Source organism: Oculina patagonica, chromosome 1, assembly GCF_052425735.1.
Source record: "Oculina patagonica isolate OP01 chromosome 1, crgOcupat, whole genome shotgun sequence".
NCBI lineage: Eukaryota > Metazoa > Cnidaria > Anthozoa > Scleractinia > Oculinidae > Oculina > Oculina patagonica.
In genome coordinates this window covers 25,689,237-25,704,790 of record NC_135758.1, presented here as the reverse complement: position 1 = coordinate 25,704,790, position 15,554 = coordinate 25,689,237, and the positions used below count along the sequence as shown (strand labels likewise).

Sequence of the window (15,554 nt, the reverse complement as noted above, 5' to 3'; positions counted from 1 at the left end):
TTTTAATGTGGCTGTACTTCCTGACATCCACTTGCAATTCTCCAATTTCTTATTTGTTAGGTTAGGGTTAAGTTAATTGGTAAATGTAGAGCTACTCTGTAGAAATGTTACCAATAAACCGTTATTATTATTATTATTATTATTATTATTATTATTATTATTATATTATTATTATTATTATTTCTTTTCTTACCTGATTTAGAAACTGATGATGACAAGTTAGGGGAGGCCATAGCTGAAGTAGTTGCTGTGGAGGGGTAATAAGATTTATAATATAATACAGTCTTCTGTTTCAGTTCAAGAACTATTCCTTCATTAAATTTTATTCGTCTCTTATTCTAGTAGTACTATTAATAAATATTCTCGATAAAAACAAATTTAAGCAAACAGACGGACAGACAAAACAAAGAAGCGTTAATTTTTATTTTGTAATTTGTTAACAGAAGCGTTTATACAGCCTTTGTAAAAATAGTACGAACGTCGCATTCATTCATTCGTTCGTTCGTTCGCTCAATCGTTCATTGGTTCGTTCGTTCTTTCGTTTGTTTGTTCTTTCGTTCGTTCGCTCGTTCGTTCGCTCGCTCGTTCGTTCTTTCGTTCGTTCGTTCGTTCGTACGTTCGTTCGTACGTACGTTCCTTCGTTCGTTCTTTCGTTCGTTCGTTCGTTCTTTCGTTCGTTCCATGGTTCGTTCGTTCGTTCGTTCGTTCGTTCGTTCGTTCGTTCGTTCGTTCGTTCGTTGTTTTTTTTCGTTCGTTCGTTCTTTTGTTCTCCAAACTCTACTTAGCAAGCAACGTACTTTACTAAATATCTTATACCGCAAAAAACACTGCTAAGAAACTAAGCTTCAAGCTACTCATTCGGTATTCTAATAAAGAAAGCTTTCCAAAGACAATTACTCAATGTTGAAAACAAATGGATCACAAACTGAAAACGCATTTGCTCGTACATTAAATGTAAAAAAGTTAACCACCGGTACACATTATGTAACTTTTGCTACATAATATTATTATTTTTATGAAGTCTTGTGGAGGCGGGATACATTTTTCGAAGATTGGTCGTTTTATACAAAATCTTTCTAAAGCATGGTTGCCACTATTTAATAAAAAAGCCAATATGTTTCTAAATTCATTTTGCCACTTGTTTAACATAAAGGGCTTATAAATATATTTTGGTAAGCCTAAAAGCGGACCCCAGTGTTTTTTCTTTTTTCTTAGTAGAGTCTACAATAATGATAAATAAAGAAATATGGTAAATTTTCGGCCCGGTTTACAGACTCGATTTATCCTTTTCAAAACACCTTGCTTCTCTGCTACTTTTCTCCAAAATTAAACGAATGATGCTTATATCAAAACTTGATTTTGATTTAAAAAATAATGATCTGTTTGCTAAGCACTTTACTAAACCGCCCCAAAAAAATCGTATACGACTTCCATTCTAACTTGACTGTATTCCCTGACATCCACTTGCAATTCCCCAATTTCTTTTCTTACCTGATTTAGAAACTGATGATGACAAGTTAGCTGGAGTAGTTGCTGTGGAGGGGTAATAAAAGTAACAATCTTTACGGAATACTCAAGTTTATACTTCCGTTTCAGTTCAAGAACTAACCCTTCGTTAAATTATTGGCATTGTCTCTTATTGTAGTATTATTGTAGTATTCTCGATAAAAACAAATTAAAAACAGACGAACAAACAGACAGACAACCTATACAACCTTTGTAAAAATAGCACGAACGTCGCATCAAAACAGCTGTTCACAAAAAAATATCTAAATATTTATTTATTCATTTATTTATTTATTCATTCGTTCGTTCGTTCGTTCTCTACATTTAACTAAGCAAGCCACGAATTTTACTTAATATCTGAAACCAAAAAATCTGCTGAGGAACTTGGCTTCTTTTTTTTATTCAATATTCCAATGAAAGAAGCTTCGCAAAGACAATGACGTACTGTTACAAACAAATGGATTACGCATTTGCTCGTAACATAAGTATAACAAAAGGTAACCATGAATGCACATTGTGCAACCTTTGTTATAATATTATTATCTTATGATTATTCATTATAATTCAAGAATTGTATGGTCAGAATGGTGTAAAAATTTAATAATTTGGCTGCGAAGCAGTTAACTGCCGCGAAAAGCTGTTCTCGCATGTGACTACCATTTTAATTTGGCTGTTTTTCCTGTCATCCACTTGTATTTTCCTAATATCTTTTCATACCTGATGTAGAAACTGACGATGGCGAATAAGGGTAAGCCAAAGTTGTATTAGTTGCTGCGGAAAAATAATACATGTAAAAATCTATATGCAACATTCCTCATTAATTGTAGCCTTCTTTTTTAGTTTAAGAAGTAGCCCCCCGCTAAATTACTTGTTTCTTTCTTTAGATTAGATTAGTGCTAGTAATTAACAAAATCAATACAAATACCAGTACAAAAATAAAGATATTCGAGGTAAGCGACTACCCAGAAGAACAGATCATACGGTAGAAACGTTTGTACTCAATTTATTTATTCACTTCCTTGTTGGTTGGAGATAAATAAGTATTCAGTGCTACTCAAACCATGATCGTGCCAGAAATACTAGGTAATTAAGCAAGATAATCTAAAGTCCTCTACAGACTATCGCCGGACACTACACAAAGGCTGTAGCCAAGTTAGGATGCATTTAAATGTGTCCTCGATATAAACAAAAACAAAAAATGGCACAAAAAAAAAAACAATATGGCAAGGCAGGAGTGCTCATTCGCCTCCAGCGTTCGACACGTGTCGAAATTGGCGCGAATTGTACCCATAAAGAGAGTTCTATCTTTAATTCTGACTCGCGTCTTAATGAAAGGAAGACACACGAATGTTTTTCTTAAACTAATTGCTCACAGCTCGTCATTCTCAGCATCTGACCGCTTTTGAAAACCTAAAATATTTTCGAAATAGCTGAAATATAGTGTGTGACCGCCAAGACAGTTACAAAACAGCCCATGGACTGGACACCAGTCAAATTGTGGTCAAATAAAACCCCAACGGAGAGGGGCAGGTTATTTTTGATCGCGCTTTAATTGTTTCTACTACCAAAAATAACGTGCCCTTATCCGTTAGGCTTTAATGTGACTGGTGTCCAGTCAATTTGCAAACTGCAAAAAGAGCTGTGTGAAGAGGCGTTGCTTGCTACGACAGCGCAATCTTGTACAGGTTCCGAGAGATTGAAAAATTTAATTTAGGGCCAACTTCGCTTTATCAGTGCTACATTTATTGTTGCTCAATACCCCATTGGTTTTGCTAAGCTATAAACGGCGAAAATAAAAAATAGGCTAAACACAAAGTAACCGAAAAATGTTTATGCGTAAATTAGCATGTAAGATTTGGCCAAATCAAAAATTTGGAGCTCTTTAGTTATTTATTTTGCCCTTTATTTAACTTTAAATTTACTCGAGGATGCCATTTTCAAGGCTTGGATATTTTTATGTGTTTTTGTTTAACCTTGCAGAAAGAACAGCGAACGTACTTGTGCGTACGCTTGCCAGCGGTCGTACGGGCGGAAGGACAATCACGTGACAACCAGTATTTTTAGCTTGATAGGGTTTACTAATTGTTTTTTGTAAGGTATGGGGCTTCCCTCGCTCGCCCCTGCGGCACTCGCGGGAGCTCCATTAAAATGGATTAACAAACTCTATTACTTAAATGAAAAAGTATATTCAGTACCTTGAAGACAGTCATAAAGCTCCACTCTCATTGATATATGACTTTTCCAAGTTAATGGTCGAAAACGGATGTACCGTGCTCTGATTGGTGGGTGAAGTCCATAGTAAACAATTGTGTTCTGGTCAACGTTTCCAACAAATTCCTTGATTTCGCATAAGATAAAATTGTCAGATACGTATTATTTTAAATTTTTATACTCAAACTTACCTTCAGCTAGATAATTTTTGAAAAAAGATGTCAATGCAAGAAAAAATAAAGATCAAAGGTTTCTTAATAAAAGCTGCAATGCTCATAAGTTGAATAAGTAAATTCGTGACCTTAACATGCAATCATAATAAACAGAATTGTAAATTGCGTGATGAAATTTGTAAGAATACTAGATTTGTGCACATAGATGTAAATTCGTTTGGCGGCTGCAGGGTTTAGAAAATGAAGAAGGTTTTCACGGCGGAACAGTCACTGGGTGGCAAGTGTACAAATCGTTTAAACATTCTCGGAGTTTTAAAGCACCATATAACCTCGACTAAGACAGCGATGGCAGTTTTTATTCCATCAGGTTTTATCCATTTCTAAGATCAATTTCTTCCACAACTAGTTTAATGCTTGATAAGTTGTGCGACAGCGTTCAGCAAACGGCATATTTTAGCGCCTAAAACAGAATTAAAAATAAAATAAGCACGAATACCTTGTCAACAGACTGTCCTCGTTCCTTGTAGTATAGGAAGTTCACTTCATCGTTACTGTACTGAAGCTTGTACATGGTAACCCATTCAGAATAAATCTTTGATCCTTGTGTTGCCACACCTCTCACTGTGGTGTTCTGAATAATCAAATCAACCTGGAGCCAGTGGTCTACATCACTTATTCTAGGTGACCATTCGCCATGGAAGTTTAATCTTCCACTTCTGGCGGTACTGTTATACTGAAGCCACTCTGATGACGCGCTTATCTGTCCGTCAGAGATCTCACCATTTTCCATTCCGAGAGTTTCGTTACATCCTACAGGTTGTACTGCAAGCGATATAAATACAAATATTATATTGCAATTCCTGAGTTTTGATTGGTTAACATGCAATGGTACATGAGCTCATATACCATTGACCCAAAATGTGGTAGCCGATACGCGTCGATAAAAACAGCTGGGGAAGCTCAATGTTGCAGTCCTTTGGGCGTTTTTAATAAAAAAAAATTATTCCACTGGCTCTTGTTGGGTATGTGATCTGTTTGCCAACTCGGCGCTACGAGCCTCGTTAGCTATCTATCATCGGATATCCAACGCGCGCTCGTGGAAATATTGTTAAATAGAACATTAGAGTGATTTCACTTAACCCGTGAAATAGTTATTACTCTTTTAGCCACTATTAGACACTAATTCCATTGTTTTCCTTTGTTTACTTTTGACTATTACGCACAAACGGGTAGATATTGTTTCACGGGTTAAATGAAATCACTCTAATAAATAAGACTTGTAATTGTAAATAAATAAACACGAACTTAGTGAGTTCGAGGAGCCAACACCAAGCTTTTAGCCTGGTATTTAAATTTTTTGAACTTTTGAACTTTTCATCTGCGGCGTCTCTAAACTAAATCTCTCTAAACCTGTTACTGAATCTTATGAAAATTTAAATCTAGTGCAACAGTAACATAATTTGTAAAAAAAAAAACTGTTTTCAAAAGCGAATAAGATTTCAACGAAATCATTGTTAAAATATTGAAACAATATTTTGTGTACCTTAAATCCAATATTTTATTTTAACCGTAAATGATATTTTTCTTTCAAAAATCTGATCTTTACGCTGCGTATAAAAAAAAAGAGAAAAAGCGGCAAATATATTCACCTTGTTTTGATTGCAATACTATTTTCAGTCTAGAGCGTTATTCGGGAAGGGCAGAGTGGACTAAAGTGCATTTTTCCTGACTAAATTAAAATCCGTCCAATCTTATTCATTTTAACATTTTTCGAGTAGACTATTAAAAAAAGTTAGTTGCATTGATTTCGTCATTTTAAAACCAACATCGTGTCTTTTACATTCTTCTTCTCGTGTCCATTAAAAGACATTATTATTTTATATATATACATATTTGTAAGGGAACACTATTTGATTCGAGTTTTCTCTCAGCGGATACTTGAGCTCCTTGCAGAACAGATGATTTCCATTTCCTGCGCCTAAACAAGCGTTTGCAAAACAAGAGCGTTCTCAGCGTTCTACAGCATAGCACATGTGCATTTTATTTTCATTTCGCTTTATCGTTTTATTATAAGCCGAAGGATTATTTACTTATTCCCTCCCTCCCTCCCTCTTATCCTCCCTTCCTCCCTCTTATCCTCACTTACCCGCTCGCTCTCGCTCACTCGCTCATTTCAATTTAGCCATATTCCCTGACAAAGACTTGCAACTAAACATTAATAATTTTTCTTACCTGACGATGGCAAATAGGAGGAAGATGTTGCTGGAGTAAATGCTGTGGAGACATAATGTAAAAATCTAAATGGGAGATTCAAGATTTACTCTTAGATCTTGTCTCAATTCAAGGACAAACCAACACGGGAAAAGATAGGTTACACTAACTACCGGTACAGCATAGCAACATGTGAATTTCATTTTTATTTCGGTTTATTGCTATATTAAAAGCAGGTTATTTTCCCTCTTATCTCCTTCTTATCCTCACTTACCCGCTCGCTCTCGCTCACTCGCTCATTTCAATTTAGCCATATTCCCTGACAAAGACTTGCAACTAAACATTAATAATTTTTCTTACCTGACGATGGCAAATAGGAGGAAGTTGTTGTTGGAGTAAATGCTGTGGAGACATAATGTAAAAAATCTAAATGGGAGATTCAAGATTTACTCTTCGATCTTCTGTCTCAATTCAAGGACAAACCAACACGGAAAAAGATAGGTTACACTAACTAGGAAAAAAACAAAAAAAAAATTTTTAATTATATAAAACCGGTACAGCATAGCAACATGTGAATTTCATTTTTATTTGGCTTTATTGCTATATTAAAAGCAGGTTATTTTCCCTCTTATCTCCTTCTTATCCTCACTTACTCGCTCGCTCTCGCTCACTCACTCATTTCAATTTAACCATATTCTCTGACATCGACTTCCAACTTAACTTTAATAATTTTTCTTACCTGACGATGGCAAATAGGAGGAAGATGTTGTTGGAGTAAATGCTGTGGAGACATAATGTAAAAAATCTAAATGGGAGATTCAAGATTTACTCTTCAATCTTCTGTCTCAATTCAAGGATAATCTAACACGAAGAAATATAAGTCTACACTAACTAGAAGAGTTCTGTTAACCTACCTTGCCAAAGAAGAAAGGCGAGAACATTTTGAAACACTTGCTGGATGTATTTTTAACGTTTTTTGTGTGCTTTAAAATTCTTTCAGAGACTTTAATGTTTGGAACCTGTTGGTGAAAGTTTACAGACCAAGCCACAACGTTTTCAAAGGCTGTTAGCTGCCGTTAAAACGTTCAAGCGTCGCTTTCGATCACTTTCCGAAATAAAAAGTTACACTTACAGTAATCACAAGATCATATCTTTCTCGTCGCCAAAGGTGAGAATGCCAGTAGCTAAAAAATAGGAGTCATAATGTCGGGATTTTCGCATTTGTTTTTAAATCCATTAAATGATTGGAAATCTCTTCGATCTTTAACTAGAAAGAATGAGGGAATATGAGTGATAGCAAGTAGTGTTAAGTTAATGAATATGTGCAAATGTGTTATTGATAGTGCGAAGTATTTTAAACAAGCACTGAAAACCCTGTATGTTCACATATAAAATGCAGTTGTTTTCCAATTAGGAAACCAACAACTGTTTATTTCTCAAACTTAGAGTAAAACAATCTCTTTAATTATTTTCACTGTATTTTAGCAATGTAAGGATAGATGTTTGAATATTTGTGGTACAAATATAACGAAAAATTCATTAAAGAGTCGGAAATCGAGAGGGTCGCTCTTCTTGAGACAGCCTTCTCAGCCCTTTCAAGTTTCTTGTCATAAAGAAAAGCGAATCAATACTATTAATAAGCTGCAGTTAAGCTTACTGTAATAATAAGATGTGGTTGATTGTACTGAGGGAGAACTCCACCCCCACCACCACCCGCTGCGTTTGAATCTTGAGGGAGTTCCACACTCGTTTATGTCTGAAAGTGAAAGAAATTTAACAAATTTTAATAGCTAATTAAGGCAGGAGGAATTCTGATCGAAAAATGTATGATATGCGCGAGATTAACGATATTAACTGACAGATCTTGCATGTTGGTTTTGTTGTCTTTCTGCAACGATATGTCTGACATTTCGTTACAACAGTGTTCATGATGAGTTATTGCATAGCTGAACGGTCGAGCTTATCAGTTCTATCTAGTTTATCTAATATTTATCTAATATTTATCTAATATTTATCTTTATTTATTTGGTAGGATAGGTTGTTGAGTCGGGAATTAAACGTTACCATGGCAACGGCATTTTGACAGACATGTTTCCCCAAATTTGTAGTTTTGGTGTTCCTATAATGAAAATTAATTTTTATCAAAATATTCACCTTTTTAGGTTTTTGCGCCGTTTTATTGATTTTGAGTACTTTTTAGAAAGTTTGGGTGGTTTTCTGACGTTTTGGAAAAATGAAATCCAAGATAGCGGATCCAAGGTGGGGGCTGTTTTGACATCATGAACTAATTGTCACGTGAGCTGACGACATCATCCCACGTGACGTAAATCAAAAGATAGATTTTCCGACATTCTTTATATCCTCTAAGTCATATTGTAATAACAGTGGCTTTCGATAGACAATTAAGAATAAAATTAAGCGATAGAAATTTAGAATAACGTTTCGATGACTCGCGCCGCTGTTCATCATTATCAAATTCTAAAAAGTCAGGTTCTGCCGTTGAGTTCTATATATATTGAGAATGCGTGTGAAAGTCTCGTTGCATATAATTAAAGACTCTACAATGTGGAATGTAGAGGGTGTTAATTATGTACTAATTAGTTTTGCTTTAATTGAGTCTGATTGAGTGTACAGTTTAGGTTTCATTTCTTGGATGAAGAGCATTTCGTAGATGAAGCATTCGAATTTCCCGCGACATTTCTTCAGGATTGTAAATTGTTTGTTAAGATCTTTGTTATTCAGAATAACAAAGATCTTAACAAACAATTTACAATCCTGAACCTCGGGTCTGTTAACACAGACACGAGGTTTTGATAATTCACGATATCATGCGAAAACCGAATTCAATAATTGTTTTATTATACGTTTTTAAACAATTTGCCATCACTTTTTCTAGCGCCGGCGTAAAACTTCGTCAGAACATTGGCCAAAGTGGTTTTATCTTGTGGTTCATCCAGGTTCTTCTCCCTCAAATAATCATTCAGAATTGTTACACTTGTTTTTGTTGTTCTCTTGGTGTTTTTATAATCTTTATTCTCGATCAAAACTTTCAATTCCTCTTTGGAAACGGAGGCGAATCGCTCAGCCATATTTTCAAAAGTTTGACAGCACTACACGGACGAGGGGCTTGGAAACTAGGCGGACTTTGAACTCGACATGACGTCACGCGACTGAACGGCTTTGCTGCCGAGCAGGTTGAAAGCGCGAAAATATACACCACTTTCATAATGGCGGCCAATTTATTTATTCTTTTATATGTATGTTAATTAGCCCTACTGGCCTCGTCAGCATGTGAAAAATTAAAAAGAATTTTTACTCTAAAACGAGGCCAGTAGGGCTAATTAACATACATATAAAAGAATAAATAAATTGGCCGCCATTATGAAAGTGGTGTATGGCCGCTAGATTTGAGCATTACGAAGAGGTAAAATTTTAAAGTAATTAGAAGACAAGGAAAGTTAAAACACGGAAAAAGCAACGAAGGGGAGTCGATCGATTTTGAAAGCGTATCTTCAAGAGGAAAAGATCCCTGATCCAGCCACAGCAGAGGACTTGGAGCGGTTTTACGAAAATTCTACGTCGAAGTAAGCAAGAACGATGGAAACCTGTACTCGAAAACATCGCTTTGTGTCATCAGATTTAGCTTCAATAGCCACTTCAAGCAAGTGCTAAATATCGACATTAAAAAGGACAAGAAATTTAACGAAGGTAACCGAGTTTTTGAAGTTTAAATCAAATTTAAAAGCGAACGTTGTTGTGTATTTGTGTACTTTGCCTACTGTCAGAACCCTATTTAATTCATTTTGTGCATTTGGAGCTCTATGAAATATTTTGAATGAATAATAAAAAAATTATTGAATTCGGCTATCGTATGATATGAAGAATTATGCAGATCTCGGAGGGTGTTATCCGCCGAAGCCGAAGACTTCGGCGGATAACACCCTGCTTGATCTGCATAATTCTTCATAACATACTCAGCCTCATCCAATAATTGCTAATTATTGGATGAGGTCGTAGTGGTATTCGACTTCGACTGATAACCCTTTCCGAGACCTTAATTATTAAACCGAATCTAACAATTGTTTTATTACACCGCATTGCTTAAAGAAAAAACAAACAGAAGCGATTTCAACATTTATTCTTATTTCTTTTTGTCCTCCGGCTTCTGAATGTTTTTTCTCCTCAAGGTATCCGTGGAACAGCTCGATCGTTTTGTGTTTTCTGAGACTTAACTGTACAGCAATTTTTCAATTTCTTGCTCGATTGAAGAAGCGAATAAACAAGCCATGTTTTTACTTCGCTGTGTGCGAGATGCCACTCACAACCCGTGAACTGAACATTGCTCTTGAAAAATTATACATTGCCCGCGCAACCTACAGATTAAAAAAAAGCACAAGCAGTCCAGCGGACAAGCAGACTGGTAAATGATCGGCTTAAATACGGGTATCCGCGACCTGTTGGTTTTCGATAAAATAAGAAAATAATACACGCTTGAGGTCTAAAAAAGCTGTTAGTGGAGACCCCGTACCAGACTTCAAAAGTGTATTGTTTTTTTTAAGGACGTAGAAAAACTATTATCTAGTTGGTTTACAATATAGCATTAAAAATGAGCACAAAACTTAACAAGACTCACCGCCGCCTACGGTAATTACTAATGCACGCAACATCGATAGAATGAAAGTTTAGCATATTCTTTTCTTTGGTCATAGTACGTACCGACGCAGCTGGAAAATTCTGGTGGGGCAAGGTAATAACCACTAGGACAACGACCGTCTACACTGAAGTACCAGTCGCTCAGAGATGTGATGCCTGGTGTGGGTGGTCCATCATACGAACAGCCCTGTCCAACCACTGCACCTCTATCTATTAAAATGGCGTATGATCCATTCATGCTCAACGCTGCATTCGGCATTTCAAAATGCAGTGTGGTGTGATTACTGTCGATTGTGACGTATTGGGAGAGTGTGTCCACTTTGTAGACTGTGTGTCCATTGGGCAACAGCACGAGCCTGATGTAGGAGGAGGTGCGTGGCTTCTTTATCTACAAAACAATACAAATCGTTTAATTTTTTCAATTATTTTCACCAATCAATCGATCAATCAATCAGCCAATCAATCAACCAAATAGTCAATCAATCAATCAATCAATCAAACAATCAATCGATCAAATTTATTTAGACACGTAACCCTAGGAGTACAAATGTTCTTGTTTGAACATGTACGTATCTAAGATTATTATATAAACTGCAGTGGTGTCAGACGTGTAGATAAAAATGATATCCACACATGTGTGATATTATTTTTGACCAATCAGCTCGCAGAGTTTGCCATGTTTAAATGCTCAATGGGCCAAAGTTTATCGATGTTAAGTCGAAACATCTTCAAATCCTCCTCGGCAATCTTCGGAAATGTTCGGAAACATTCGTACGACCTTCGCACAACATTTGAAAATATTCGGAAAATCGTCAAAAACATCGTAATAAGCAGGTTTATATAATAAACAGAATAATACATGGCTGCTTGGAGTTATGAAATTTATTTTCTCGTGTTCAAATCGATTTGAACACTCGAAGATAAATTTTATATCACCGCGCAACCATGCATTATCCTCTATGTAATCAACCAACCTAGTAAGCGATCCCTTACTAACTCAAAGTGTAAACCAAGGAAACTGAATATATATGCTGCTAGAAAAATTGCTATTTCGACTTACCAATCGGTCAAACTGAAGGTTCCACCTGACAAAGCCCGGTCCACTTTTACTCGTGGGATTTCTTGGCATGCGACTTCCTAATATAACTCGTGGAGTATTACCTAAAAAATAAACTTCGTATTCAACAGCTTCTGTGCGCTGTTGCTTTTACTATTAACCAGTTGAGTCCTGCTAAAACATAATAGTCATTATCTCTCTAAACATGGATGTTTAGTAAGTAACTAAAGGAACTAATTTCTTTGAAGTCTTTAGATTAAATTGTTTCTATTGGTTAATAAGGTCCATCTATTAATTTTTTTTTTATCAATAGACTGTTTTTGTATTCTCGGTGTTGGACAAAAATTATCTCGCCGTAGAGTGTTATGCGATGGAATCGTTTCAAATGCAGATGACACGAAGCTCTTCGGTCTTGACTCACAACACTAGATTCTGCTGGCAGCTTCTATGTCACAAGTTTTAACTTGTTGCTTAAAAGCAACAAGTGGCAAATGAAATTCCGGTTTTTCTTGAATTGGATTCGCAACAAAGAGAAAAGTGTTTAAAGTTTAAATTGCATACACTACTTATACTTCTTCTTTTTCTTTTGAAGACTGTGGATATTCCTGTTAAAAATTTGAAAATTAAGATGGCCCGCGGGTATTTATGAGAGTGACAGTTCCCTTTTTTAAGCGCGTTTTAAGACGGGAAAACGTGAAGCGATTGCTTAGATTTTTGAGAATCTGAAAGAATAAGGAATACGCTGAAACTCGGCACAAACTTTTGCAATATCCTGTTCCAGCTGCAGCTTTAAAAAAATGCACAACAAATCGACTCATTTTTCGCAATTTGAAATAACGTCATTTGTTTGATATTTTCAAAAATTCGGCTGAAAATTATCCATCTTTATTGACTGCTAACATTTGATGTATATACACGATCTTTTTAACTTTTACACACAATATGAAGGTGACATCAGCCTCAACACTGGCTGGTACTGGGTTATTATAAGTATCACATTTATGCGACGGTCAAGACAGACGCATAACACAACAGTTTTTGAAGGCAAAATAAAGATGTCGCTCGTTCAGGAAATCTACCGAGTGGATTTTCCTGTAAGTTGTTGTGAGTAAACTTCAACTGTTTGGCAGCGTTTTGGGGTAATTATAAAAAAATTCACCGTGGCATTTTAAAAATAATCGCATTTTATTAAAAACGAAGGCTTCCGAAAATCGCTCTTAACTTAAACAAATCGCGTTTGATCGCCATAAATTTTATCACTTTATATAATTTCAGCTTTATTCTTTCAGATTCTAAAAAATCTAAGCAATCGCTTCACGTTTTCCCGTTTTTAAACGCGTTTGAAAAAAGGGACCTTCAGCCTCATAAATACCCGCAGGCCACCTTAACTATTAATTGTTTTATGATGTGATGTTAACCCTATTCAGACCGGGCTTTTTTGGACCTTCTCAGACCGGGGGGGGGCCTTCGGATACCCCCCCCCCCCTATGTAACTTCCAGAATATTTAAGCAATCACAATGAAACTTATAAGATGTATTGTATGTCCGAACATCTTTCTTTTGGTATACGTCACGTGGGATGGTGACGCCACGTCACGTGACAATCACATCATGATGTCAAAACAGCCGCCATCTTGGATTTCAAAATTTCTCCAAAATGCAAGAAAACCACCCAAGTACTCAAAATCAATAAAAATGTGCTTTAAACCCGTAAAAATAATTCCATTTAAGTTGATTTTTATTAACAGAAACATGCAAAATTACAAATTTGGGAAAACATGCCTGTCAAAATGCCGTTGCCATGGTGATGTCAATTTCCTGACGCATCATCCAACCCTACATAAATTTTAGGAAAACTCAGAAAGTTTGGCAGCGTTTGGTTAAATCTTAAAAAAGTTATAAGACTTCAAAGTCAGCGCGGGCCTCAAAAGCCCCCCTCCCCCGGTCTGAATAGGGTTAACGCTTCAGTTGAAAATATACTTACTAAGACCAGCTAGAATTGTGATACATCGCCTTTCACTTTCCAATCTGTGGCAGAAAATAAAATAAACTAAAACAGCATCAAAAATATGAGTTACTGACTAAGAGTGCACGTGAAGTCAAGATGGTGGGATATTGGCCAAGTTCTTTTATTTTTTCGTGTATACTTTGTGGCATTATTAATTTGTATTGATTATCTTCCCTTAAACCTCACCAACACCCCAAAATCCATGGATCCGCCTCTGGAAGTGTACTTTACATTAAACAACTCAACAGAAGTTGTGTGCCTTTTTGCGTTTATTGTTCACACGAATGCAATCGACATCGTTGCCGCTGTTCGGTTGACCGACTATTTCCACAAACCAGGGGCGGGTTTAGGGGAGAGGCCGAGAGGGCGGCCCCCTTTTTTTCTTGTATTTTCAAAACGTTTTTGTAACCAACGAACACCCGCCCGTCTAACCGTCTTTTGAGTGGTATAATACAATCAGGGTTTTATTTTATTTTATTTTATATTCGGAGGTTTTCTTATTTGAAATACATTTTGTGTTAATAATTACAATAAATTGCAATATATTATCAAACGAACGTAACCTGAAAAATCCTCACTGGACGTCCAATGTAACAGGTGTTTCTTTCGTTTAGAAATGAGAAGAAAAGCTAGACACGAATACTAAATATTTTTTGTCCTGACGTGTCCCTTGCTGCACAACTTCTTGCACTGCTAGGTATATACCCTGCAAGCGCCCTTGCCATTGGGTCACACATACAAGTGGCAAAGCCGCGAGAATAAATCGTCAAGGGGAGCGATCCGGCGGAGGGCCACTTTTTCGCTGACTCCCGCCAGTATTCTTCTCTCGTCAACGCGTTATTATCCCAGTTTCGCTGCTCGTGCGTGACCCAAAGGTGAGCCAGGCTACCGCTGTGCTAGTGAGTAAAATAATTTTTCGAAGTTTCGAGGAAAGCAAATAAGACCCTGGTTAATTTCATTTCACTAACATTACGATTTTGCTTTGAAAATCGTTTTATAAAATACCTTCAATTCTGTCTTCTGAAACGTTATCTTTACATCACAAATACCCCCACAATGCAGCATCTCTTGAAAACTGAAAAGTGAGGGGGGGAGGGAGGAGGACAGATTCGCCACCCTCCCCCCCTTTTTTGAATTTCCTGGATCTGCCCTCTGAGTGGTAGATATTGTGACAGGCGAGTATCACTTAAAATTCATCACGTTACCACTCACTATAATACTTTTGCACTACTGTATAATTACGACATCATATTGCACCGTCCTCCAAACTGCGCCAGCAGCGTCATACCATTGGCTCAGCTCAGCTCATTACAAATGACTTAATATTGATTCAAACAACAGCAAACCCTATAAGTTATAGACCGCCGAAACGTTTATCCTAGACAAAAGACTTCGACATAACACTAAGCACAGAAAAACACTTCAGTTGCAATGAGCAAGTCTACTCAACACGACGACAATAATAAACGATAAGAATCATGTTTACCCATTCGAGTCCACTGCCCAAAAGCAGAACACCTGCTGCCCAACTTGATTCTGGTTGGCAAACCATGTGACATTTCTGTAGTAGATCCCTCCATTATAACGTAAAGGAGTGAGGTGCATTCCAGTTGGAGAAGATGTGATTATCTCGACAATGCTGAAGGTAGTGGGGAATAATAACAAAGCAATTAATTACAAACTTGCATGACACTTTCTTTCTTTTTCATCTTTAAGTTTTAAAAACGCCAACGTG

The 15,554-nt window shown here is 36.6% G+C and overlaps 1 protein-coding gene across 6 annotated transcripts in view; it reads right to left on the bottom strand.

Annotated features, from left to right (window-relative positions):
• The window catches only part of LOC144642207 (uncharacterized), a 32,437-nt gene that overhangs the window by 11,712 nt on the left and 5,171 nt on the right, over nt 1-15,554 (bottom strand). For 4 of the 6 annotated variants that reach the window (XM_078501191.1, XM_078501220.1, XM_078501208.1 and 1 more), the window contains exons 5-16: nt 15,306-15,458; nt 13,796-13,839; nt 11,815-11,915; nt 10,818-11,142; nt 7,759-7,857; nt 6,841-6,882; nt 6,462-6,503; nt 4,387-4,712; nt 3,702-3,843; nt 2,224-2,277; nt 1,492-1,533; nt 194-247 (exon numbers count right to left, since the gene is read on the bottom strand). In XM_078501191.1, coding sequence (XP_078357317.1) covers nt 194-247; nt 1,492-1,533; nt 2,224-2,277; nt 3,702-3,843; nt 4,387-4,712; nt 6,462-6,503; nt 6,841-6,882; nt 7,759-7,857; nt 10,818-11,142; nt 11,815-11,915; nt 13,796-13,839; nt 15,306-15,458 — 1,424 coding nt within the window. Of the gene's footprint in view, nt 1-193; nt 248-1,491; nt 1,534-2,223; nt 2,278-3,701; nt 3,844-4,386; nt 4,713-6,122; nt 6,165-6,461; nt 6,504-6,840; nt 6,883-7,758; nt 7,858-10,817; nt 11,143-11,814; nt 11,916-13,795; nt 13,840-15,305; nt 15,459-15,554 lie in introns of all 6 variants that reach the window. The other 2 variants (XM_078501196.1, XM_078501201.1) reach the window with 2 other exon arrangements.